The sequence below is a fragment of the Primulina eburnea genome, chromosome 14 (assembly GCF_022965805.1).
Source record: "Primulina eburnea isolate SZY01 chromosome 14, ASM2296580v1, whole genome shotgun sequence".
NCBI classification, from domain to species: Eukaryota; Viridiplantae; Streptophyta; class Magnoliopsida; order Lamiales; family Gesneriaceae; genus Primulina; species Primulina eburnea.
This window is the reverse complement of record NC_133114.1, coordinates 24,783,973-24,811,452: the sequence shown is the minus strand read 5'-3', so window position 1 is coordinate 24,811,452 and position 27,480 is coordinate 24,783,973. Positions and strand designations below refer to the sequence as shown.

General features: G+C 35.5%; 1 protein-coding gene across 1 annotated transcript; it reads left to right on the top strand.

Moving 5' to 3' along the window:
* The first annotated feature begins 17,276 nt into the window (after positions 1–17,276).
* On the top strand, positions 17,277–24,834 carry LOC140812166 (uncharacterized). Its single transcript, XM_073170375.1, is given in 8 exon segments — positions 17,277–17,638; positions 17,726–17,784; positions 17,883–18,627; positions 19,655–20,088; positions 20,090–20,745; positions 21,986–23,372; positions 23,465–23,545; positions 24,185–24,834. Coding segments are annotated over 6 exon segments (3,882 nt in total). The 5' UTR covers positions 17,277–17,638; positions 17,726–17,784; positions 17,883–17,900; the 3' UTR covers positions 24,782–24,834.
* Positions 24,835–27,480: the final 2,646 nt, after the last annotated feature.

The following is a 27,480-nucleotide window of genomic DNA, read 5'->3' as shown; positions in this document are numbered from 1 at the left end:
TTGAATTATCGATAACGTCTTCATTCACCGGCAACATTCTTTAGGTCAATTTTTATGTTCTTTATATGTTGTCAGATGAAGAAGTGGTCTCAATTTTCTGCACATTGGAAGCCTCTGGTTTGAGAGGGTTTCTAAGATGTGTAAGTCACATATTTGAAGAAGGTCTTACCCAGTTCTTCGCCTTTGCCTCTATTGAACATCAGTCATTGTTGTGCACCATCGGAGGCCTAAATATCTTATTCGATCAAAAATTCTTTACTGAAACCTTCGGACTACCCTGTGAATGTGTCACTAAGTTCAACAAGTTTCCAATTGCGAACATCAAAGAAATGAAGGTGAATTTCTCAATGACTAGAGCATCTGTTAGGTTTTTTGGGAAAAAGAAATACATGAAGATCGAATTCAGACTACTGAATGACATTGTAGCAAAGTCTTTGACGAACAAAGAAAGTTCCTTTGATGCTTATACTGCTGAACACTTGAGCTGATGGTAGCAATCTCCTCTAGGATCAAGATCTACTTGTCCTCCTTACTATACAACATCCTGGTAGCCATGATTTCTACGTCAGACAAGCAACATCAAGGGTTTGTTGTTCCTATCTGTCGCCTTCTGGAGCGTTGCAGAGTTCAGATGGGATACTTGTCTACTCTACATATTCAAAAGGTACTGAATGAAAAATCTATTGCTACTTACAGAGCAAAAAATGTCATCATTAAGGATTATATGCTACAAGTTAAGAAGAAAGCATCATAAAAGAGGAAAAAAGAAGAAGAAGTCTCCTACCAAAAAATCGGTGAACAGGAAGCTAACTTTGGGCTCATCTGAGTTAGACAACACAGACATTGACTCAGAAAATATGGCCATGACTCAAGTTTTATCTTTCTTAATTCCAAAAAAGAAGAAAATGAAGAAGTTGCGACTAGTGAAGCGCTTCAATGAACCACTCAGACCATCACTGATTCCTGCTATTCTAGTTTACTGCTGTCAAGATTCAAGATTTTTGAAAAAGACATCTCCTCAACTCAATCCGGTCTGCCTCGGTTTGATCCAAAATCGAAAGGAAAATGCATTGTCCTAGAGCCAAATTGAGACGATCTCAACAGTGCAGACGTCAATCTGATAATGCAATAAGTTGACAACAAAGTTCAGAAAAAATTGAAAAAGTTTGAAAAAATGGGAGGATCACACAACGGTTATCCATTTTTCTCAAATCAAGATTACGAAGAAGCTGAAGAATTTGACTAATCTTGAGAATCATATCCTCGAATGGACTGAGATAGATTTGATCATAGAAGAATTGGGAAGAAGATAATTTAACGCAATGATGATGAGAGAAAGCACATTAAGAACCATGTTGATTAAGAAGTGGGATAATTTTGATCCACACAATCCCACAACCCGAGATGATGCTTCTATTGGAGATAGATTCCCTTGGGTTGTAAATGAACATGAAAGTTATGAGGTAAGATATGCAATTTGACTTTTCTTTAACCAGACCAGAAGCAAACCAAATCACATCGATTGTATTTGGAAGAGAAACTTAATCATCGTGATCATATGGAAGGGTCTTTGCTTCCTCAATCCAGATCAAAACAACATAATGAACATCAAACTGGTTAATAGATCATGGAAGCTCAAGTGCCTATGAAATTGTCTGCAAGTCTTCCGGAATTTTCTCTACCTGCAACTTGTGAAATATTGCAAACTTTGGACAATGCAATTGCTGAAAAATATGTTCAGAAAATTGTAATTCAGCCTACATGATCAGTCAAAACTATTTATATTTCCTTGCGTTAAGAGAAAACACGAGAAGTTGTCCTTGATCCATCTTCACCCATTCCACCTCTACACAATGAACAAAAACAATAGATCACCTCCTATGCCATCAATTGATGATTGAATTTACAATTTTTTTCAAACCCCAAAAGAGATTCAAGCTGTAGCAACAAGCTTGTTGTATAAATCAATACAACATAACACTTTGCGAATATTCATGCTGACAGCAATCATAAGGCTGATCTATCTACAGTGAAGCACATAATAGAATATGATGGAATTAGAACTGCCACCAAACTCTCCAAATCATTCACCACCAGCCATTCACAACTCAGAACAGGGTGACACATCTATTGACAATCAAAACCCCTGCAATCTGATGATAGTAAATCAATCCTTGACAAATATACATAATTATGTAGCCAGACTTCGTGCTGATCAAATGACTTCTACTCTAGATCTTGAGTTGCTTGATACAAAAGTCCATTTGGACGAATTCCTAATCTTAAGGCAACCAACATGCGCTCTACTGTTGTTCTAATCTGCCGCATATATAAAACAGAGAATGTTCTTGCCAATCACACTGCAAATCTTGGGAATCAGCTGTATGAGGTCGTGGCATTACTTCAACCAAATCAGGATGATTCCAAAAAGAGAGAAAAGTCAAAGGAGCCAGTGAAACCTAAACAAAATCATAATGATTCAGAAAATTCTAAATCTGTGCTCCGTCGCACCCCTCCTCTCAGTACAAGAAACCACCTAGCAGTGGTGGGTATAACGGTTCAAGCAGTAGTTACAGACCAAACCACTCATCTCACCAATTATTCATGAGATATATTTTATTTTGTTTCATTTCAGTTCTTTTCAGTTTATCTATAAATTTTTATATTATTGTAATTTTCTCTTAATATTTGCAAATACTGCTAAGTTTTAACATCACCAAAAAATTAAAAATTATTAAGATAAAATTTAGACATAAGTTTTGATGTTTATAAAACTAAACTAATTCAACAAAATTTCATTAGTGCAAGCCACTAAACTGAAATGACAGAAATGTACAACTAAAATGACGGAATGAGATTTGCTAAACTGAGCTGATCTGAATCAAGAAGCAATTTGACAATGCTACAACAGTGATGTACTAATCTAATGGTACTCAACAGTTCAATATTTATTAAGCATAATCAGACAAATCCAGAAAAACCGTGTTGATTATTTGACTAGTCTGAAAACATTCTTTGAATGTAACTGTCAATTATCTCCAAGTATTTATTCAGTCAAAAAGGACGTATTTTCTCTCTGTAACAGAATAAAGTAATTGTCGGTTGCTTCTTTTAGCTAGTGTCCAAGGAAATTTGAATTTCCCAGTACTATATTTGTGAAGATGATAATGACATGTGACATTCTCTGCAAGATTGTAGGGAATCAAGTAAATTTGAGTATCAATCATATTAAAAAATGGTGTATCAACATCTATATAAAGAAGGGTGCATTAGGGAAAATGAAAAACTTTTTACTTCTCAAAATCTAAACCGATATCAAGTATTCCTCGAATCATCAACATCTCTTAACAGATTTATTTCGAGCTGATTTGCAAACGCCTCAAATTTCTATCAGATCACTTAATGATCATTCAGTACACTCATTTGTTCTCACTTATCTTTGAATTACACCAGCTTTATTGTCTTGTGCGAAATATTGTAACTGTCAGAAAGCTGTTTCTGAACATATCAAGAAGATAGTTTCTAAGAGCTTCACCACAATAGTGTTGGTAAACCGAGCTAAAAAAGGTTTGTACAAAGATGTATGTTAAACAAATTTTCTAGTGAAATCCTTCTGGAAAAAGAAGAAGAGAAGACATAGAAGCTTTGTCGTCTAACTTCCATAAACATAGCTCTTGCTCCTATATACTTTTAGTCATAAGATTTATATGTTCTGATTTTATCTGAGTATATTTTTCACTTTGTATATTTAGTTGTTCCGCACTCTATCAGTTCAGTTGCTTTTACGTATTAAGTTTGATTGTAAAATCAACTTTAGCTCCTCACATGACTTTATAAACTTATCAAAATCCAGCATAATATTTATAGTGTTTATTCATACATCTCTAACACATTCATGATTCTAACATAATGATATTTACACTCCGGTTATTGTTAATTACACTCGATTTTGAGTTATTATAATATAAATGGACAAAACTACCCTTCGACAAGTCTTTCGATATTTGAAGACAACGTATCACCTTTAAAATCTATTACTCATTATGATATATTTTATGCACATAGTTTTTTATATTCATTTATAGTTTATTTTATCTTTTCTATTGAGGTTTTTTATATTCATTTATAGTGTATTTTATCTTTTCTATTGAGATGATATATTTTAAAATAAGATTTTTATAAAAACCAAGCAATATATTTTAAATTTATGAGAAAATCTATATAGCTATATATATTTCTATCGAATATATATATATATATATATATATATATATATATATATATATATATATATATCGATATTTTTGAACCAAGTTATATTTTGGTAGAATTTTGGAATTATTTTTCTAGTGGTATATTACGTATAAAATTAAAATCTTTTAGTTATGAAAATAAAAATATGTAAGCATAAATATAACACATATCTTTATACTTAAAATCTAATAAAAAATTATTTTTGATTCTCATGCCATGTTTTTTTTTTAAAAATATATCTAAAGAGTGAAATGAATTTTAGTAAAAATGACATAATTTTATTATCTCAAGCACTTTAAATTATTAAAAAAAAATATTGTTGATTTTTTTAATTAAAAAAGATTAATCAAATGTTTTATCAGTGAATTATTCATATTTTCTTCATATATGATATTTAGTGTATTTAATTTTTAATAATTTTTACAAATGAGACTTGATTGAGCAAAGTGTAACATAATTTAGAATATCAAATATAATAGATGATTTCGTCCCGTATTCGATTCCCAGCACCTCCACTTCCCATCTTCTGTTTGCTGGCGATTATGTGTGAAATGACACTTGAGCATATTAATAAAACTATCTAATTGTTAATATGTCTAAATGTGAAAAATGAGAGATGATATTTACATTTCATAAATTGTTAAATAAATTTTATTTTGACTTTTATATTAAAAATGGACAAAAATCTCTTTAATTTTACTTGTTAATTATGATAAAATATGAACTTTTAGAGCAATATTTTCATCAAATAATTGTTGATACATTCATCAGCCATTTTAATTTTTATAAAACTAAAAGTCAAGTAGGAACAATTATGTATTATTCATTTGATAAATATAAAATAAAAAAATTCAAATAATTGAAATAGATTTGTGAAAGTTTGAAACCATTTTTTTAAAAATAAAAATAAATCACTAAACTTTAATATTATACATAATAATATTTACTAGTTACGTAATTTTATAATCTATATCTTGTATTAAATGTCATTTTTTACTTAAATTCATTTAACTTTTTTGATAGATGTTTTTTCTAAAACATGGCATGATCAAAAATAAATTTTTTATTTGATTTTAAGAATAAATATTATTTTGTAAATTTATTTTTACATATTTTTATTTTCCATAACTAAAGATTTTAATTATATACTTAATATACCATTAGAAAAATAACTCCAAAATTCTATCAAAAAATAACTATGAACACAATATCGTGGATTCAAAAATATCGATAGGAACATGTAAAAAAATTCAATTGATTTTCTCACTAGTTTAAATTATATTACTTGATTTTTATAAAATCTTATTTAAAAAACGTGTTTTTAATACGATTTGGAGCATCGAGTGTGCATTTACTTTTAATTTTTTTTTTTTTTTTTTTGCAAACGAAGCTTGATTATTCTATTTACTTCATGCACGATTTGGCCTAACTAAACAATTCACATCCTTGGGTTTAAATTTTTTTTTCATCTTCAGTGTATTTTAATGGTAAAATAATTTTTCCCTTTTAATTCAAATCATTTAATACTTATAATTAAAATATATGTATCAAACATTTTTAGTACATTTTTAACAAGCTACCTTGTTGCTAAAAAGCTTAGTTTGCGCTCGATCGATGTGAGAACCTGAAATTCCAGCAGTAGCAGCAGCTGGCCAAATTCAGCAGAAGCCAACGATTCCAGCAGCAACTCATATTTCAGAAGATGACATTTTCCAGCAGACAAAATCCAGCAGACCGAATCCAGCAGACAAAATCCAGCAGCAGAAGAGCGAATTCCAGCAGACAGTTACTGATTCATCTTAGACTTGTAACTGAAGCATTTATCACGGAATAAAGGTGGTTAATGGCAGATTATGGCCATTAAAAGGGGAAGCTAACAGTCAGAATATTTGCCTATAAATGACACTCTCAAACCTCTGAATTGGGTTACACAAATCTTGAGAGTATCACTTGAAACTTCGAGCTAAGAGAGTGCTTATTTTCGGGCAGTAGAAAGCAGTAGCGAGAGCAAGCCTATTTCCAGAATTCAACCGAAACTCTCCAGCAAATTACGTTAAGTGGGCTTATGTATAAATATCTTGAAAACCGTTTGAGGATTTCTGATTTAAAGCAAAGTATGTTCTTGAATCCTGTTATCTGATTTCGAAGCACTGAAACTTAGTGAACTAATGGTAGGAATATATATTCTGAACATTACTGATTACTGATTACTGGCCTCACCCCTTAGAGGAGAGAACATATAGGGGACTGATATCAGTTTAGCCATTCACGAATGTGCTCAATGCTTATTTGATAAACTTCTGATTTCCGACTACTGAATACCGATTACTGATTTCTGAACACTGAACATTGATTTCTGTTATGAAAATAAGAATTTCTGTATATTTTCGTATTACTGTTCTGTATGAAAATGATTTCGAAAACTGGGAGTTATTCCCGCCCCTGCTTACTGAGTGACAACCATATCACTCACCCACCAAAACATCTCAGATAAGAACGATGAAGAAATGCTAGAAGAAGAGGAGCAGATTCAGTTCTGGGGCTGGTGAAGAAGATTGTTAATTCTCAGTTTTATTTATGTTGTTTTCCGCTGCGTCTGTAATACATTGTGCTGTCTGGTTTGTTTTACATTTCCGCTGTAAAACATTAATTATTCGAGTTTGTATCAGACATTGAAATATTCAGTATTTATGAATAAAAGACTGGTTTCTGAATTTCGTACTTCTGAGGCTTGTTGTTTTCGAATGTAAATTTGAGAGCAACGCCGATGTCAACCAACCCCCATCCCGGGCCGTGACATTGAAGTGGTATCAGAGCAAAACCGAGTTTCATAATCTGGGGAGGAGGAACTAGAAATAATAAGTTCTTATAGATTTCTGAGAATAAGTTCTGAAGGTTACTGAAATAGACTACTGAAAATAAGCTACTGTAATAGATTACTGAAACGAGTTTAAAAAAAAAAAAAATTTCAGTAGGCCAAAACCAGTAGACGAAAAACAGTAGGATAAGACCAGTAGCCTGAAAACAGAACCAGTAGAAGGAAACCAGTAGGTCTGAACGCAGAAGACTGGGTCAGTAGACTCGGAATGCAGCAGACAATGCTGGAAAAGCAGCAGACTGATTGCAGTAGCATCAGAATTGCAGTAGACAGTGTATTCCAGCAAGCAAATACAGTAGACCTCGCAAAATGACATAGAAGTTGAGGTGTTTTTCGCGCAAACTTCAAACGGCCATAACTTTTGATCCAGGAGGAATTTTTACCATTAAAAGTAGGCGTTGGAAAGCTCTCGACGAGGAGAACCTAACCTAGATCCATTCATTGTTCTAGCACCACCGACGAAGCCCAAGATCCATCGTTTAGATAGGGATATCATCATTCCCGTAAAATTTTCCAAAATTTTTAAACTTTGAGGAATTTTCATTTTCAATTGACTTAGTATTTTTGCACCAAACTTGGTACCATTCATGTTCTTGATGTGAAGGATTTTTAGTAAAATTTTCACACCATTCTGAGACCGAAAATTTTTGAGCTATTTCTTCTGATTAATTGTATAGGCAGTACTGATTCTATTCATTCCAGTATTTGTCTATAACTCGACCTATATTCTTGAGATCATTTCTGAACCTTGAATCTCATGTTTTTGGATGTAGGATATGGCTGACCAGAGTAGCTACATTAAGAGCCTAGAAAGGAAGCTAGAGAAACTCAAGCAACGTAACTATTGTCTAGAGCTGGGCAAGGATGAATTAGAGCGTCGAGCAGAACACTTGACAAATGATGTTCAACGATATGCTCACTATCTGCATGAAACAGAAGAGAGGAATAGGAAGACTCAAGAAGAGTTTGAAATATCCCAAGAGACGGTGGCAGAATTCATCGAGCTACGTGACACACTAGTTGACAAGATCCAAACTCTTAAGGATCAAAATCATCAACTCGTGCACCAGCACAATCAGTATAGTGAGCAGACTGATGCTCAAATTCATGAGTTGCAGAGTACTGTTGAAGTTCTTAGCGACCAGAATGCAGTTCTGCATGGTCATATTGAACATCTACAAGCAGTAATAGCCAACCAAGATGAACCTGAAGAAGAACCAGAAGAGGAAGAAGAAGTTGGAGAGGATCTTATGGATTTGGGATTAGGAGAAGTAGTAGATTAGTTTATCAGTAGTTGTTTTCTTTGTAATAACACTTGTTCCATTTACCTCCTTGTTAACAATTTCGATATTTCGTGTAATTGCAATTCCTTGGGAAATCAATAAAATTTCTTTCGATCAATTGGTTTCATATTTAATCCTCGAGCAATTACTTAAACATTGTGTTTCTTTTGTTTAGTTCATATTCTGCCAAAACCTTAGAACTTTCTTAATTGTAGGAAATGGACGGACGACCAGTTAGAAACAATCGCAATCCTCGCTATGGCAACCGCAACAATCGCAATGACGACCGTAACAATGAGGAGGCACAGCAACAACCCCCACAACCACCACCAGCAGTTGGACTCAGTCAGGTGGACTTGATGGCCATAGCCACGATTGTGGAAACCACGCTACAAGGGTTGGTGAACCCTAATGCTAATCAACCACCGCCACCACCTCCAGCTCAGAATGGGACTAAGAAGCACTATGAGGCTCTCCGAAGAGCAAGAGTCCCTAACTTCGATGGAAGCACCGATCCAGAGGTCGGACAAAATTTGATGAAAGAGGTGGAAAATCATCTTCGACTACTCGAGGTTCCCCAAAGGATCAGAGTAGAGGTGATTACACCTTTTCTTGTCGATCAAGCTGCCAAATGGTGGGAAGGAGTCTCACCAGCCATGTTAGAGGCGGGACCTATCACTTGGCAAAGGTTCCGAGAGGCATTTCTGAGGCAGTACTTTCCGACAGTAGTTCAAGTGCAGAAGCTGTCAGAATTCGAAAGCTTGGTGCAAGAACCAAACATGACAGTGGTGGAGTACTCATCCAAGTTCCACTCATTGGGAACTTACTCCCCAACCATCATGGGAGACGAAGCTTTGAAGATGCATCGCTTCAAGAAGGGATTGAACAGCCGTATTCAATCTGCCCTTGCCGTTATGGAGCCCAACAGCTTTGAGGAATTGATGGGAGCCGCCATTAGGGCTGAAAACGACATTAAGAGGCGTGAAGGAGAAAACAAACTCAAATGTCCTCAGCAAGGCCAGTACCAATCAGGCCAACAATTCAAGAGGCCTAGGTTTTCAAGTAACCAATTCACCAGTGATCCAGCTAAAGGAACCACTACATCTCCATCAAGCAAAGAGGGAGTCAAGTGTCAAAATTGTGGATTCACTCACACTGGTGAATGCCGTAAGAATTCCGGAGCTTGTTTTCGTTGTGGAAAGATGGGCCACCGCATTGCTCAATGCCCTTTTCCAGATCCAAGGAATGGACCAGCAGGAGGAACAACTCCCAACAAGCCTAAGGACAACAAGCCAAATGCTCGAGTTTATGCTATAACTCAAGAAGAGGCTGACAACTCCAACGATGTCGTAGCCTATACCATTCTAATCAATAATATACCTGCTTATGTGTTATTTGATTGTGGTGCTACGCATTCATTCATGTCTCAGAGATTTGCCAAGAGGTTAGGAGCTAAGCCTGATAACTTAGAAGAACCATATAGAGTAGCCACTCCTGCAAATCGAATTTTAGAAACTCGCACTCTATATCGGGATATTAGTGTTCTCATAGAAGATCAGAAATTCAAGGCAAACCTGATTCAACTAAACATGGTGGAATTCGACGTAATTCTTGGAATGGATTGGTTAGCCAAGAATCATGCTTTAGTGGACCGTCACAGAAAGACGGTAACCATCCAAGCTCCACACCAAGAGAAAATTTTATTTCATGGCAAGACCAAAGAACGAAAGACTCTTCTTTCTGCTTCTCAAACTTGGAAAGCCATGAAAAGTGGAGAAGAAGTTTACCTAGTCATGTTAAGCGAGGTAAAACAAGAAACTGCACCTACACTAGAAGAGATTCTGGTAGTGCAAGAATTCCCGGATGTCTTTCCTGAAGAACTCCCGGGAGAACTTCCTGATCGCGAAGTGGAATTTGAGATTAACCTAGTGCCCAATGCTACACCCATCTCAAAAGCACCATACCGAATGGCTCCAGCAGAGTTGAAAGAACTCAAAGAGCAACTTCAAGAGTTGTTGGACAAGAAGCAAATCCGACCAAGCGCATCTCCGTGGGGAGCTCCTGTCCTATTTGTAAAGAAGAAGGACGGAAGTATGAGGATGTGTATCGATTACAGAGAGTTGAACAAGATCACAATCAAAAACAAGTATCCGCTTCCAAGGATAGATGACTTGTTTGACCAACTCAAAGGAGCTTCAGTCTTTTCCAAGCTCGACTTAAGGTCAGGCTACCACCAATTGAAGGTCAAATCAGACGATATCCCAAAGACAGCCTTCAGAACAAGGTACGGACACTATGAGTTCATAGTGATGCCATTCGGATTAACAAACGCTCCGGCAGTATTCAAGGATTACGACTTGACAATAAGCTATCATCCAGGCAAAACCAACAAAGTAGTAGATGCTTTAAGTCGAAAGAATGTGAGTAAGGTGATCCTGACATCACTTTCAGCACGACCATGTCTTCGAGAGACAATCAAGATGAGTCAAGATAGAGATCCCGCTTTGGTGAAACTAAAAGAGCAAGTTAAAGAAGGGAAATCACCAGATTTCGAGACGGATAACAAAGGAACCTTGTGGATGAAAGGACGATTGTGCGTACCAGACATTGATGACCTTCGACAAGAAGTAATGTCTGAAGCACATAAGTCAAAATTTTCAATACATCCTGGCAGTACCAAGATGTACAGGGATTTGAAGAGAAATTTTTGGTGGAGTGGAATGAAGAAAGACGTGGCAATGTATGTTTCCAAGTGTCACGTGTGCCAACAAGTCAAGGCAGAGCACCAAAGACCTGGCGGACTTCTTCAACCATTAGAAATCCCGGAATGGAAATGGCAACATATTTCCATGGATTTTGTAGTAGGTTTACCCAAGTCGAGACAAAGTCATGACGACATCTGGGTAATCGTAGATAGACTCACGAAATCGGCGCATTTCTTACCTGTCCGCATGAATTATAATTTGGACAAGCTAGCCACCTTGTACATGAATGAGATCGTGCGATTACATGGAGTACCGGCTAGCATACTATCAGACAGAGACCCTAGGTTTACATCTCGATTTTGGAAGTGCTTTCAACAAGTTATGGGGACAAAGGTTACTCTTAGTACGGCCTATCACCCTCAGACCGATGGCCAGACAGAGAGAACAATTCAAACCCTTGAGGATATGCTGAGAGCTTGTGCTCTGGACTTCAGTCGTAATTGGAGCGAACATCTGCCCTTGATCGAATTGCATACAATAATAGTTACCACAGTAGTATTGGAATGGCACCATACGAAGCTTTGTATGGACGAAAATGTCGATCACCACTATATTGGGATGAAGTCGGGGAAAAAGCCATCGTGGGACCCGAACTGATCCAAGAAACAGTGGATAAAGTTGCTTTGATCAAAGAAAGATTAAAAGCTGCACAAGATCGACAGAAAAGTTGGGCTGACTTGAAGAGACGACCCATGGAATTTGAAGTTGGAGAAAAGGCATATGTAAAAGTGTCACCCATGAAGGGTGTAATCCGATTCAATAAGGCTGGGAAACTGAATCCCAGATATGTCGGGCCATTTGAAATTCTTGAGAAAGTGGGAACACTTGCTTATAGATTAGCACTTCCACCCGAAATGTCAAGAATTCACAATGTATTCCACGTTTCGCAGCTAAGGAGATATATTTCTGATCCAAGTCACATTCTGGAAGCTGGACCACGTCTGGTTGAGAGCAATCTAAATGAAGAACTGAAGTATGAAGAAATTCCGATTCGAATTGTGGATTTCAAAGACCAAGTACTGAGACGGCGAACTATTCCATATGTCAAAGTACAATGGTCCAACCACACCGAAAGAGAAGCCACTTGGGAGTTGGAAGAAAAGATGCGAACAAAATATCCTTATCTCTTTGAAAATCATGTTTAGCCAAGTTTCGAGGACGAAACTTCTTATAAGGATGGATGTATGTGAGAACCTGAAATTCCAGCAGTAGCAGCAGCTGGCCAAATTCAGCAGAAGCCAACGATTCCAGCAGCAACTCATATTTCAGAAGATGACATTTTCCAGCAGACAAAATCCAGCAGACCGAATCCAACAGACAAAATCCAGCAGCAGAAGAGCGAATTCCAGCAGACAGTTACTGATTCATCTTAGACTTGTAACTGAAGCATTTATCACGGAATAAAGGTGGTTAATGGCAGATTATGGCCATTAAAAGGGGAAGCTAACAGTCAGAATATTTGCCTATAAATGACACTCTCAAACCTCTGAATTGGGTTACACAAATCTTGAGAGTATCACTTGAAACTTCGAGCTAAGAGAGTGCTTATTTTCGGGCAGTAGAAAGCAGTAGCGAGAGCAAGCCTATTTCCAGAATTCAACCGAAACTCTCCAGCAAATTACGGTAAGTGGGCTTATGTATAAATATCTTGAAAATCGTTTGAGGATTTCTGATTTAAAGCAAAGTATGTTCTTGAATCCTGTTATCTGATTTCGAAGCACTGAAACTTAGTGAACTAATGGTAGGAATATATATTCTGAACATTACTGATTACTGATTACTGGCCTCACCCCTTAGAGGAGAGAACATATAGGGGACTGATATCAGTTTAGCCATTCACGAATGTGCTCAGTGCTTATTTGATAAACTTCTGATTTCCGACTACTGAATACCGATTACTGATTTCTGAACACTGAACATTGATTTCTGTTATGAAAATAAGAATTTCTGTATATTTTCGTATTACTGTTCTGTATGAAAATGATTTCGAAAACTGGGAGTTATTCCCGCCCCTGCTTACTGAGTGACAACCATATCACTCACCCACCAAAACATCTCAGATAAGAACGATGAAGAAATGCTAGAAGAAGAGGAGCAGATTCAGTTCTGGGGCTGGTGAAGAAGATTGTTAATTCTCAGTTTTATTTATGTTGTTTTCCGCTGCGTCTGTAATACATTGTGCTGTCTGGTTTGTTTTACATTTCCGCTGTAAAACATTAATTATTCGAGTTTGTATCAGACATTGAAATATTCAGTATTTATGAATAAAAGACTGATTTCTGAATTTCGTACTTCTGAGGCTTGTTGTTTTCGAATGTAAATTTGAGAGCAACGCCGATGTCAACCAACCCCCGTCCCGGGGCGTGACAATCGATGTATTAATTTGATCCCGAGAAAAGGTTCTACTTGTGAAATAAATTGATAAATAAATTTTAAATAACATCCAACTTTAGTGTGTTTGAAAGAAACAACAATTAACATTAAAAATTATTTAATATAATATAGATTTGATTTGAAATTCATTTAATTTTGTTCATTCAACTATGTCTAAGATTTTGAAATGTTTGATCAGTGGATTAGAGATGATTTAATTCAAATTGTTGAACCAAAAATAAAATGAAGCGCCCAAAATTTAAGCCCTTACATTAAAACCCATATTGAGTGGTTGGAGAAATTGAGCCAAACGTACACTGCACATCGAGAAAGTTAAGACACGATGGATCGTGGGATGGACTAAGAAGTTGGAAGAATGCGAACAAAAGCAAACCGAATAAAAAGAAGGAAGGTCTACACCACTTATCGAAATTTCCTTCGTTTTAGCATACTCCTTTTCCTTTTCCAATTCTAGTTGTAAAATGTTATTTCAGTTCCTAATAGCATAATTAAATTTGATGTTGTTCATGAATTTCTTTTGTAATTTTTATTAGATTCTTCGTTTAAATTCTTATCTTTGTGTTTTACCGAGGGAGTTAGAACTAACAACCAAATTGAGATCCAAGTCATTTGATAGTAGAAGTCGGAGTTCAAAACTTTGGCATAATTTTGTTTCTGACACACCTAAGCAATTTCTCTGTGCAAACTTGGAACGAGGGATTTATGAATGATAATTTTTGTGATTGATATTATTATTTTTCACTGAATGAATCATGAATTTCTCAGACAAATTTGGCCGAGAAAATATTGAAGGAATTAGATTATGAATACTATTGTAAGAGTTCACTGCATCAACTGAATGCACAAACAAATCCTTGGGATCATGGAGAATATGATAATCCTAATTCTTCATGTTTATATTGTTGTTTTCTGGAGATTAAATGATATTCCTCAAGTCTCCTTTACAGATGAAATGAGAAAATTTAGATTAAAGATATTGCAGAAAGATGCATCCACAAGAATTACATACATTTTTTCACATTGGAGAATACATAATTTCTAATTTTTTAGATCCATATGATTATGTTTCAGAAGAACGAACACGGGTTTCACGTGAAGGGCTAGAGCAAGTATATGAAAAACAAGAAGAATTAGCTTGAGGATTCTTTCATATCAAAATGAACATCCCAAAGAAATTTTCGAGGAACCCTCGGTCTCCATGTTACTTCAGACCTAGAGTGTAATAAAAAACTCGAGAAATTGGAAACATATAAAGGCAACCATGAGTTGCATGAAAGAAAAGGTGTGAAAGAATATGCCAACCACAATGAGTCGATTGGAAAAAGCTGCTCAAAATCAGCAGGATTTTGGCCAAGACAGAATGCTAGAACTGTGTCCACAAACAAAACATCGAGGAAAGGGAATCATGAGGAGATTTTCATTAAGGTGATAAACAATATTGTTTTATGAATTCACTTCTAGGTTGCACAAATGTGGATGAGAATATCCGAAATCCAGATAAAGATCATATGAAAGAAGATTTTGCTAATGAAGATGTTATAATAAATAAAGATAAAGAGTTTTATGTTCCCAAGATTTTACTGAGAGATATGGATACCTCGGGGAAGGGAAAAAGGATAAAATGAAACATTGTTTAAGCACGAGGAAAAAAATTTCCAACTGAGGCAAAAAGGAGAAGTGCAATATCAAGAAAATATATTTGATTACCAAAGAAATGATATTTTAGGTGAAAAACTCATGTTCAAAGTGGAAAATGAATAATTTCCTCATGAAATCCATGAAAGAGTGTTGGGTGCTAAAAAATAATATTTTGAGGTGAATGATAGGTGGTGCATATGAAGTTCAAGCGTATAGAATAATTTTTATGAGAAGATGAATGCAATATATGGTAAGGGGAATTCAATAAATGTCAGGAGATCCATGGCCTCAAGGAACCAAGAATACCATTGAGGATGATCAACCATAAAACCAAGGAGCCAAGAACAGTTTGGGGGATCAAAGCTTAGAAGACCGTGGATAATAGATTATGGTGGGGTATTCTTGGCCTCAAAGATAATAAACCAACAATGCATCAAATCATCATCCTTCAAAGGTCAAGGGAATCAACTCATGTCTAAGATTGAAGCTCAACACGATATAGGTTGGAAGTTCAGAAGCATTCTCAAGCTAGTGCTTAAGGGATTAAGAATTCTCCTACTCAAAAGATCAATTCAAGGAGCACAAATTTCGTATTTCCTTCTAAATTAATAATAATAAAAAAAAGAGTATCAAGCGGTAGAACACCATAAATTTCCAATATCACTCACTAAAATTCAAAAGAGAAGGTTATTGCTGCAGAAGACAACTAAAATTAAGGAAGAAAAGCGCAGAATTAGAGAAAGTATGATCAAATATGATAAAAATATTATTGAGCAAAATAGTGAGGATGGTGAAATAATACTTGAGGAAAAATTTCATGAAAGGAGAAGAATAATTTTTTGTGTTGGACAAATCGGGATATCAATTTAATATTTTCAACTACAAAGTAAGGAAACTCGATATATAATGGGAAATACTTGACCTCATGACCGATGAATCAGCACTTTCTTTGACGATTTCCTTATTTAAGGCCAAAGGAATGTGCCCATCCCAAGGTGATCACCAACCAGAAGTGTAGCGAACTGACTGGACAAGCTTTACTGATTATTTCCAGACCAATGAAAATGTCAACAGTCGTTTATGATATCAAATTTGCTACCCCATTTAATAAAGCATAACTCCAACAAATCAGACATATTCAGAGAATGTTCAACATTTCATTTATGGAGAATATATTCCAACTTTTTGATTGTCGTACCATAAGAATTTATTGTCGTCTTCTAATTTTGGATCAAAACAAATGACAATCGACAAATTGTATGATTGAATTAATGGCCTTATTACGATTTATTTATAACAGTTCATTTCCGAATGTTAGAGATGATCTATAAAAGCCCAACAACCTCTTTGGCATTCAGAATCTACACACTTACACAATTTATCATCAGCTTCTTACTAAGAGCTTTGCTGAAAAATATTCAGAACACACTTATCAAGTTTTTATCAGAAATCATTTAGTGTTGTTTACACTGTGATCTTTATTTGTATTATCATTTGAGTAAGTTTTGATTGTGTTTGTAACTAACAGAAAAAAAAGTCTTTCTGGTAAAAATTCATTTAAGCGAGTTTTTTAGAACACTGATATATAATGAACATGGCGGTAGTTCTTAATAAAAAATTCGCTAGAGTTTCGCATTTCATCAAACAAGTGCGGCTCATTGCTCCCCTCCCCCGACTCATTCAACAACAGAGTAAAGAGAGACGTAATTTTATGTTATGTTTGGTATTTTAAATCGTATTTTATTTTTTTCAAATGAGTTTTTTTACAAAAAATATTAAAAAATAAATGAATTGAACATCATATATACAAAAAAAAAATAAAGTAAATGCAAACATTTTATTAATTAATTTTTTAATTAAAAAATTATCAATATATTGTTTTAATCATTTAAAATATTTGTGATATAATTTATTGTCGATTTATTTTAAAAAATTGATAAATTAAATATTTTATTTTTTTACTGCATAATTTTTAGAAACGGGATTATTTGAATAAAGTCCAGCAAGGTTCAAATCTATTGTCCGGACGTGGCTAGATCTCTCGGGTCGTACTATTCAGGGTTATATAATATTAATTACTATCCGCAATACCCCGATACGGTTCACGTTTCGTTTTACCGAACACGAGACTTGGCCTCCGATCTCCCCGTCTTCTATAATTTTCCAATTTGTTCTTCGCGCTTACTGTCTTCTTGCACGACTCCTTTTCCATGTTATTGATTTCCAGATTACATGCTGGAAAATGCATTTTTTTGCTAGTGATTGGTGTATTTTCGGATAGGTTTCCCGTTTTCTCCGGCTGAATTGGGAGATCCGGGTGGGGGTCAAAGTCTTTTGATTGTCAAGAGTTCTATTTTCAGGCGCCGGGAACTCAGGTTCTGATTATAATTTCAAAGGCGGTGTCTCTCTCTGATTAGATTCGACTTGTGGGAAGTTTTGTTTGGCCACCATTTGAATTAGGGTTTCTTGTTTTCTGAATGTGAATTGTTGTAATCCTTTTTCTTCCTTTGCAGTTGTGTGGCGAATTTACTCTCATCACTGGTATCCGCTTGATTTTACTTTGTCGGTAAAGGTATCCTGCTATAAATTTTTGGGTGGTTTTATTGTTGCTTGGCGAAAGTGTGAGGGAAAGCTAGGGCTTGGGAGTTTGAATCTTGATTTTGGTGATAGGCGAAGGAAGTTACAGTTATGCCCAGGAGTACGAGGCACAAATCTCATAGACGGAGTAAACACGGTTCGAGGGATTATTCTGATTCTGAAGAGGATGTAAAGATGAAAGACAAAAGCAGTAAAGATGAGAACTTGGTTAAGGTTAACCGGGATTCAGCATATGGTGAGAAGCGCAAAAGTTCATCCCAGGTTAGAGAAGGGAGGGAAGTTAAAAATATGATCGAGCATGAGAATGGTGGGGCCTCTGAAAATTATTTTTCATCCAAACGCCGGAAAGAGAATTCTGATTTTGGTGTTGGTGTTGGCGGTGACAGGTGGAATGGGGGTGATGATGAGATAGGGAAAAGTGACAGGGTTATGGAAAATGAAACGATCAAAGGGGAAGGCTTTAAAGTGGAATCTAAATCAAAAGAATTCAGCAATAGAGGTGAAAGTTTGAAGAACAAGAGTAAAAAGTATGAGAGTGGAAGTACGGGAGAGAAAAAAGAGAGTTTGTCTTCCGTAGTTGTGGAGGACAAGGAGGACAAGTGTAAAACTGAGTCCAAAAGGAAGTCGGAGAGGGATTATTCTGTTCGAAAAGAAGGAAAGGAAAGTAAGGACAAGGATCACAGGCAGGAGAAGGAGAAGGAGAGTAACCGAGGGGGTGAGGCAAACATAGCAGATGTCGATGTTGCCAAGCGAATGGGGTTGCAACAGGTGGATCTTATTGTAGAGAGACAGTTTAAACGGGGCCGAGAAAACTCTGGTAAGGTGTAGTGGCATGAACATGTGAATGAAAACTCTGATTGTTGGTGTCCCCCCATTCCCTGTATATATGCTTAATTCTTGTGATAAAGTTAAGTGGGAACATGATTGGAGCTTTGATTTTTCATTCTATCCTTTTTCTTCGATTAGCGACATTATAAATTCAACGACCGTTCAATTTAGAAGATATGTTTGGTCATTTGTTCTTTGTCTTGAATGAGTGGGCTTCTTGAGCTCGTGTTTGTACTTTTTGAGTTTCTGGAGCATGTATTTGGTCCAATCCAAGTCCTTATCATAGATGAGCCTAGTGAATTAGAATTTCTTTGTAAACGAGGTACACCATTTTTCCCTTGATAATTGAGGTTATTTCTCTTATGGTCGGGTGATTCTAGTTGACATTGTTTGGTACTTTTTGGGCCCGTTAGCTTCTGAAGATCTCAAAAGCCCCTTTTTTGTGACTTCCCTTTGGGGTCGGTCAAGTGCTGCATGTTGGATACCTAACATTAAGTTGATATAGGATGAATATGTCAAATTGACGAACTGGAAGCATGAGAAAAGTTTGATCTGGTTTCCAAAAATCGATGCTCTTCTATAATTATGAGACTCTTCTTGCTCAATTTTGAAAATTGCTTCTCTGGACTTTACTTTTAGCTTTGATTTCATTTTGGTCAAAAATATTATAAGTCTTGCTTAATGGTGGATCTTTGCTCACGATTGAAAGGAATGTTTTGTTCTTGTCACCGTTTCTCCTCGTATCTATGCACATTTCATGGCAGGGGATTTTTCTTTCTTATTTTTCCTGATTGACCAGTCGACTTATTTATAATTATTTGTTCTGAGGCTCGAGAAAATCTCTTCCATTTTTTTTAGTATATATTTTAGGAACATCAGTCGCAGAGTAATGCAAAAATGATTATAGTCACAGAGTAATGCAAAAATGATTATTTGAGGGCCCTGGTGACTTAGCAGCACTAACCCTGGAAAGGAGTTGGCAGCATTGTAATTGATTATGTTTTTTCCTTCGGCAGATTTTACTGCACAAGACGAGTCACGAAATTCTGACCTTGAGAAAGAAGTCGAGAAGAAGACACGAAGGAGAAGAGAAGGTTCCGGTGATGGGGGTAAACATCGTGATGTCTTTAAAGATGGTGAAGAGAGAGGATTCACATCAAGAAATGACCTTGACAAACACAAGGATGAAGATGACTACAAAGATGACAGGCAAAGGGATGAAAAATGCCACAAAGAAACCAGCAAAGATAATAAATATCGTGATGACAAGCATAGAATAGATGGTGAGAAAGATGCCAGACGTAAAGACGATAGACAACATGAAGATGATGATAGAGAAAATAGAACTAAAGATGAAAAGCATCGGGAAGATGGAGAGAGAGGTACCAAGTGGACATATGACAAGTATAGGGAGGGCACTGAAAGAGACAGTCGAAATAGGGATGCTAGGACGCCATGAAGATGGTGAGAGGGATCACAGACGCAGGAATGATCCATATCATGAAGATGGTGTAAAAAATGGTAGACATGGGGATGAAAGATATCATGAAGATGGTGACAAAGATAGACGTGGGAGCAACAATCATAAAGAATATGCCAATAGAGATATCAGACACAAGGAAGAAAAGCACCGAGAAGATGTTGAAAGAGAGAGTCTGCGTAACGATGGTAAGCTAGGAAGTGATTTTGATAGAGGGAAGAGCCTTAGAGAATCAAAGTACAGAGATGAAAGAGCCACTGGGGATCGTTTTGTTGATAAATCTGACCTTAGACATTCAATTGATGATGGTTATGTTGCTGATTATCATTCTAGAAAATCAAGTGCATACAATCATAGTCCATCTCATGATGAACGAACAGCTAGGAACAGAGATGATCAAGGCGTGAGAAGGCCTAATGAAAAAGGGGATTATAATGGTATTAGATCCCAAAGTACCAACGATCAGAGATTCAATGCAGAAAAAGGTGGAAGTGGTGCAAGAATACATTCAACCCCTAATAGGGGGCGGTCTACATCTAAGAATGCTGATGTAGAGATTAATTCCAGCCATAGTAGACGGCACAGTTCACCAAGGTCAAGTTCTCTGGCTCCAAGGGATCGGCATAGGTATGCAATATCGACTTTTTGAATGATATTTTTGAATAAATTTGTCTAACACATTGACACAACTTTGAACGAGTAGTGAGCATGAATAATTCTAATGCATTCTTTAAACTTTAATAATGTATGAACTATGATGTCTGTTATCTTGAATGGACTGGATTATCATGTTTGTTGTCCTCTTTGAATGAGGTAGGATGCTAGCAGTAGAAGATGCTGCCTTTGAAATTTTTGAGTTGCATGATATGGAGAAAAGATGGTTTTAGTGATCAAGATAATACTTTGATCAAGAACTTGAGGATAATCATAAGTTAATGAATAGGGAAATTGATTTAAGTTGACCTGCAAAATCTGTTTCTCCTCTGAATACTGATTAAATCATTATGTTTTAAAAGAAATATTGGTAAAAGAACAATAGATTTTAAACCTGTTATTGTTTGTGTGTGCTGCTCTTTTTTTTGGAACTTTTAAGGATTCTACAAATTTGTTATCATTTATAAATTGTAATGAATGTTTAAAGCAGCAACCAACCACAATAATTTGGAAGCCTTTAAAGGAATAATATGAATGGATGGAAGATTTTAGAGGATCAGATTCTGCTACTTGTTTCACTTTGTCCATCCTAATATATTGGCTTTCCGTGGTTTTCTCTGATGCCCCTGTTAGCTGAATCAAATCTCATGATGCTTCTCTTATGTTGTTTCATTATAAGGTTATAAATGTAATCTAATAATGGGGTATTTGTTTTGGTTTTTATTGTCCTGATACTTTACCTATCACTGATCCTTCTCTATGCTCCTAGTTGCAGTGTCTCTTCTTCTGTCATATGATTCTTAACTGTATTTATTAAATGAGGAAAAAATTTTGGTGTCTTTTTTTGTACATGCAAAGTTCATGTTGTTAGAACAGTGGTGTTTTTACTCTTCTTTGTGAAATTTTATGGGTGGCTTAGTGAGGCATTGAATTGCTTCTGTATTGGTAATGGTATTAATATTGTTCTTTGGACCAATGGCCGTAATGCTACCCTTCACATCCTTGATTCCCAACTTGGCATTTGACATTAACTGCCATTTTTTTAACCCTACCAATTCAGAAATTTCTGGTTTTTGTAGTTCTTGTCATTTGAAATTACTATTATATCTTTTTCCAGCTTTGTTGTAGCCTATACATCTCTTGAAACAAGGATGTTATTATCTATACTGTTCTGATCAAACACGTGTTTACACATCCTTATTCTTTTGCTCAGACTCTCAAAGCAAGACGAGTCCAAGTACGGGGATTATGGTTATGAAGAGAGACATCGGCACAATTTAATTTCTACTAGAAATTATACTAGTACTGTTGGAGGATCTGAGAAAACTTCTTTATCCTGGTCAATGGAGAAACAAGATAAAAAAGAAGATGGCCATTTGGGAGATTTTGCTGAAAGGCGTTTGAAATCAGATAGTGGCTCATCACCCATGCAACTTACAGAAAAATCTCCTCCAACCAGCATTGATCGGAGACAATTTAGTATGTCTGATGTCAGGCGGAGTATTGATGTTGAAGAATCAACTCAGAGGAGTGGTGGTTCTCGAGATGTGAATGAATACTCTGGTAAGGAAGGTAGGGGACGGCATGATTCGGTCATTGATATGTTTCCTGGCAATGGACTTTCACTAGCTGATGCTGATACTCTGTCCGTGTCTTCTCCTTTTACGAGAAATAACCATTTATCTGGGAGTTCCAAGTCTTTTCCACCTCCTCCTAACTTTCGGACAGGGGTGGAGAGCCCATTGATAGGTTCTGCTGAAGACGACAGTATATTTAAGTCAAACAGTCATCGTAGAAGGAGTGGTGACCCTAACATGGCAAGAGTTCACGGAAATGCTTGGAGAGGTGTTCCAAGTTGGCCTTCTCCTGTTGTGAATGGCTTCATGCCTTTCCGTCATGCTCCTCCTCTTGTTAATTTTCATTCTGTGATGCAGCCGTTTACGCCAATGTTTGGCATTAGACCATCAGTGGACATGAACCATCCTGCTCCTTACCATATACCAAATGCTGACAGATATTCTGGCCCTGGACGCTCAATGGGATGGCGTAATCCTGTTGACGACCCCAGTCATCCGTTGCATGCTTGGGATGCAAGTAATGCTTCATTGAGGGATGAATCTCACATTTATGGAAGGCCAGGTTGGGACCATTCTAGAAACCTGCCTGATGGCCGAGGCTGGAATACGACTGGAGATTTGTGGAAGGGGCCGAATAGAACTGCGAGTTTGGATATGTCATCTTCTGAGAAAGAAAATAAATTTGCACAGAATGCAGACGAAGTATCGGCTTCTCAGTCCATTCAGCCGATTTGGAATGAACAAAATTTTCCTGGCCCGCAGGCAGAGAGCAGTGATGTCAATCAATCGAACTTTGGCTCTGGAAATAATGCTGTTCAGGCTCCCCAAATCCCTGAGGACACTAGTGATGCCACTAAAACATCAAAGAAGGACGATGCTCTGCTTTGCCATGTTTACCTTTCCAAGCTTGACATTTCTGCTGATCTTACTGAACCTGGTTTATTGAATCAGTGCTCAGGATTTTGTAATATGGACCAGATCATAGTTTCTGATATACATGATTCTAAAATATTATATGTTGAGGTAAAATTGAATATCCAGTTATGAACTTCATCTTAGTGTTCTGCCGGATTTTGAAATCTGAAATTTGATATATTTTCCTTTTTGTATGATAGGAATCTGGAGAAGCTAAAGTGGAATCTCACCAAATTTTAAGATATTTTCTTTCAACCCCAAAGGACGATTCTGTTTTCATGGTATAGTTTGGTGCATTTGTTATTGATGAAAAATGTGCATATAATGTCTTATAAACAGAAGCTCATTGTATGATACGCATATAAAAAAATTCATTTCGCACATGCATTGATGATCCATTCTTAGTTAGTGCAGAAAGGTGGAGTCGGTCTTGTGCAAGTTTATCACTGTAATAAAACAGTAAGTTTGGTGACAAATTTGTGTGCATATTTAATTACTAACTAATGCATGTAATTATGTTTTTCTATAAATCACGTCAGGTGCTTTCATCCTAATCTGCTAGTACATGTCCACAGAAAGAAAGACCAATAACTGAGCATAATCATTAATTTCGTTGAACTGGTTTTGGTTCTACATAAATAATGTAGTCACAAATTCTGTTACTGATAAGCTGGGGGCAAAAGCAACTGTTTGTGGTACCTCGTTAGGAATATTTGTTCTCACATTTATTCTGTTGGTTGTCTTTGTATGATCCATCTCCCCGTTTTAATTTTTCAATTTTTAAGCCAGATTCAAATTTTTTCCTAAAAGATTTATTTTCCTTGTTCGGGCAACTTGGTTGATACAAAGTGGAGCACACGTGATCTCATTATTGTTTTGTTTCCTTCTTTATTTTACTGATTTCGTCCTCCGTGTTCCAGAGAGCAATGTCTCTGTATGAAAGGCAAAAGGATAACTTTAGTAAAGTTGTGGCTGGGGAGAAATTCTCAAAACCCGAGTCCCATCGAGAGGATCTGGACGCAGAAGACAATACAGCTGAGAAACAATCTTCTACCGGTGATATCTTAAGTGCCGAGGAAGCCCCTGCCCTTGCCAACCCTAATGTAGAGGTTAATCCTATGAATACTTTGCTAAAGGCGGAAAGTTGCACTGAAGCCACCCATGAAAAGCCCATTCTACAAGTTGCCCTCGCAATGGTGAAATCCGAAGAGCCAGTATCCACCTTAGAGCTGTCTAACATGCAGATTGATTTGGCATCTAACATTGTTGAGCAGGACCATATTGTTGAAGAGAAGCATCTGTCTGTGGAATGCAACAAAGGATTTGATACTAGTTTACCTGCAAACATGAAAAATGAAGGTATCATTGAAGAACTGAATTTGGATGGTACTGAATGTGTTACCTTACTTAATTCTGATTTGTTTTCAGACGTATCTGAGGCAATGATGCCGGAGTCTTTGGTGTCTGGGTCGGTAAATTTAAGTCGGATACATCATTCTCCAGAAAGTACACATTGAGACGATTTATATTCTTATGTTTTTTAAAATGCGTATCCTATTTTCTTATCATATTGTCTCTTTGCTTGTTGCTTATTTACTCTAATATATATAACTTTCATGTTCTGTACTGTTGTTTTCTCAAAGTTTCTCTGGTTAGAAAGGAAACCAATTCCCTTTGGTTTCGCATTTTTACTTGGACTGGAAACCAAAACAATATATATGCTGAATGTCACCAACTCGCATCTCCTTCCGAATGAATATCTTTGAAGTTCTCATTGGTAAGAGGTCTTCAAAAATCATTTCATAACTTGGTCTATTTTTTCTTCTGTATTCGGAATTGGAGGATCGGGAGAGATTGTATGATAGTTAACATTCAATGAAAGTCTTGCATTCCGGCATTCTAAAGAACCGAGTCACCAACTTGTTAGGGGAAAAACTCGTTAAGAATGCGGGGAAAATTTTAAAAACATACTACAAGAAATTTCAAATTCATTAATTCAATTTTTATTATATTTGTGATTTTGTTCAGATATTTTGGAATTAAAATTTTAATCTTTTTATTCATATTTAAAATGTTTTGTTTCATTTAGTGTGATTAGCTCATTTGTTCATATGCAAATCTTTTGATCGAAAGACAAATTAGAGTGTGTGATATATCTTATAAGCTGTTTCTAAAATTTATAAACTCTAATAATTTGTTTGGTAAAAAAATTTTGCAAACATCTTTTATCGGAAGACAAATTATAGGGTTCTGTTTAGTACAAAAAGGTTGTAAATATCTAATAAGCTGTTAAAATAGGCTGTATGTATATAAGATGTTTAAAAAAAATTGGGATCACTTCAAAAAGATCTTCATTTTAAATTCTATTTCTCCAAAATATCCTTAAATATCTTATTAAATATCCATTTTATCCTCATTTGTTTTTTTTTTTTATTATCAAATTTAAAATATGATTTTGTTTTATCTTTTTATTAAGATATGAAAAACAAGTGTTAATATTTTATTGAGTAAAGTTTTTCACATTAATAATAATTTTTTTTCCTCCGAATAACATAAAATTTTCTAAATATAAGTTTAAAATATATCTATTTTTTAAAATATTAAATTTATAAAATTATTTTATATTACTACTTACATTAACTCATAATACTATATAATTTTTGTGATTTTGACAATAAAAAAATCTTATAATACCAAACACATTATCATTTTTAAGTTTTTTAAAGTAAGTTCATCCAAACACTTTAACAACTAATTTTTAGAATAATATATTATATGTTATAAGTTTCTAAAACAATTTATTAGATGTAAGAGCTTATAAGTTGTTTTAAATAAATATAATCAAACATCCTCTTAATTTCTTCTTTTAAGTACTTAAATTGGGTGGTGAAAAATATTGTGAGTGGTAGATTGGTTATATGTGGCACTCATTTTGCCAAATCGGTTCTTATCGATAGAAAAAATGATTTTCACTTTTTTTTTATTATCATTTTTTAAGAATTTTTTTACCAATTTTTATATTCATTATCGGTTAAAACTAGCAAGAACCGACCAAAAACGGTCAAGAACAGGTCCGACCATTTCGTACAACAATTTTTTTTCAAAAAAAAAAAAATGGTTTAAGTTGAGTCATACGTAGGTCTAGTTAGGATTCTTTGAACTATGGTTACAATATGGTTAAGTTTTGAGTTGATCCGGTTTAAAATCGGGACTTTTGTCCAAGTTTTAGACGGATTATAAAATTTAATACATGGACTCGAGTTCGTGCCTAAGAAATGATTCAGAAATACGTGTTAAGGTGTTTTGATAAGTTTGTATGGATTCGAGTAGACATTTTAGGTTTAGAGGCAAAATGATCATTTTGTACGTGAGTTATGTTAGGAGTCCTGACAGTGTCCTGATAATTGAAAAATGCATATTTAAAATGTTTATAGAATTATGAATATGAATTTTTATGATAATGCTGGAAAACACGTTGCATGCTTGGTTTTAAGGAAATTTATGTATATACATGAATTTTACAAGTGATAAATACAATGACGTTTTTGAAGGAGGTGATTTGGTTGTGACTAATAACAAACACGAACACGAACATGTAAGGTCAAAGCTCAGTTGACGAGTGAAATTGTCGCTAATAAGTAATATCCCTGCCGTCAGGTACCACGGTTATACGTAGATGGATCCATCAACCTAGAGCTGATACGAAAGTCACAACTAATGATCTGAATTCAATGAAGGAAAAATGAATCCGTGTATGATGATACGATATGACATGATTTGATATGAATATATTTATGTTTATGTTAATGCTTTTGAAGACCATGAAATTTATTTTGTTTACAGTACTTTTTACTGTTACATGATATGTTATGTACTTATTATAACAGTTCAGGTGTGTTGAGTCTTCTAGCAGTAGGTCGATGCTTATTTTTAAATAGTAACCCATAAGTGAAGCCACGTCTGAGATTTTTAACTGCAATTATTTTATTCAATAGTTGGATGACCTTATAAATCATATGGTTTAACTTATTGAATGTATATGAGTATGTATATTTTCGGCCATAGTAAAAAAAAATCAGTAGTAGTAAAGTAGTAGATGTTAAATACTTGTGTCATTTACATTTCAGTGAATCTATTTTTACTTTCGTTTGATAGACCCAACTTATTTTTACCGAGAGTCATTTTGTGTAAAAAGCTTTTCAGTTAGTCTATTTAT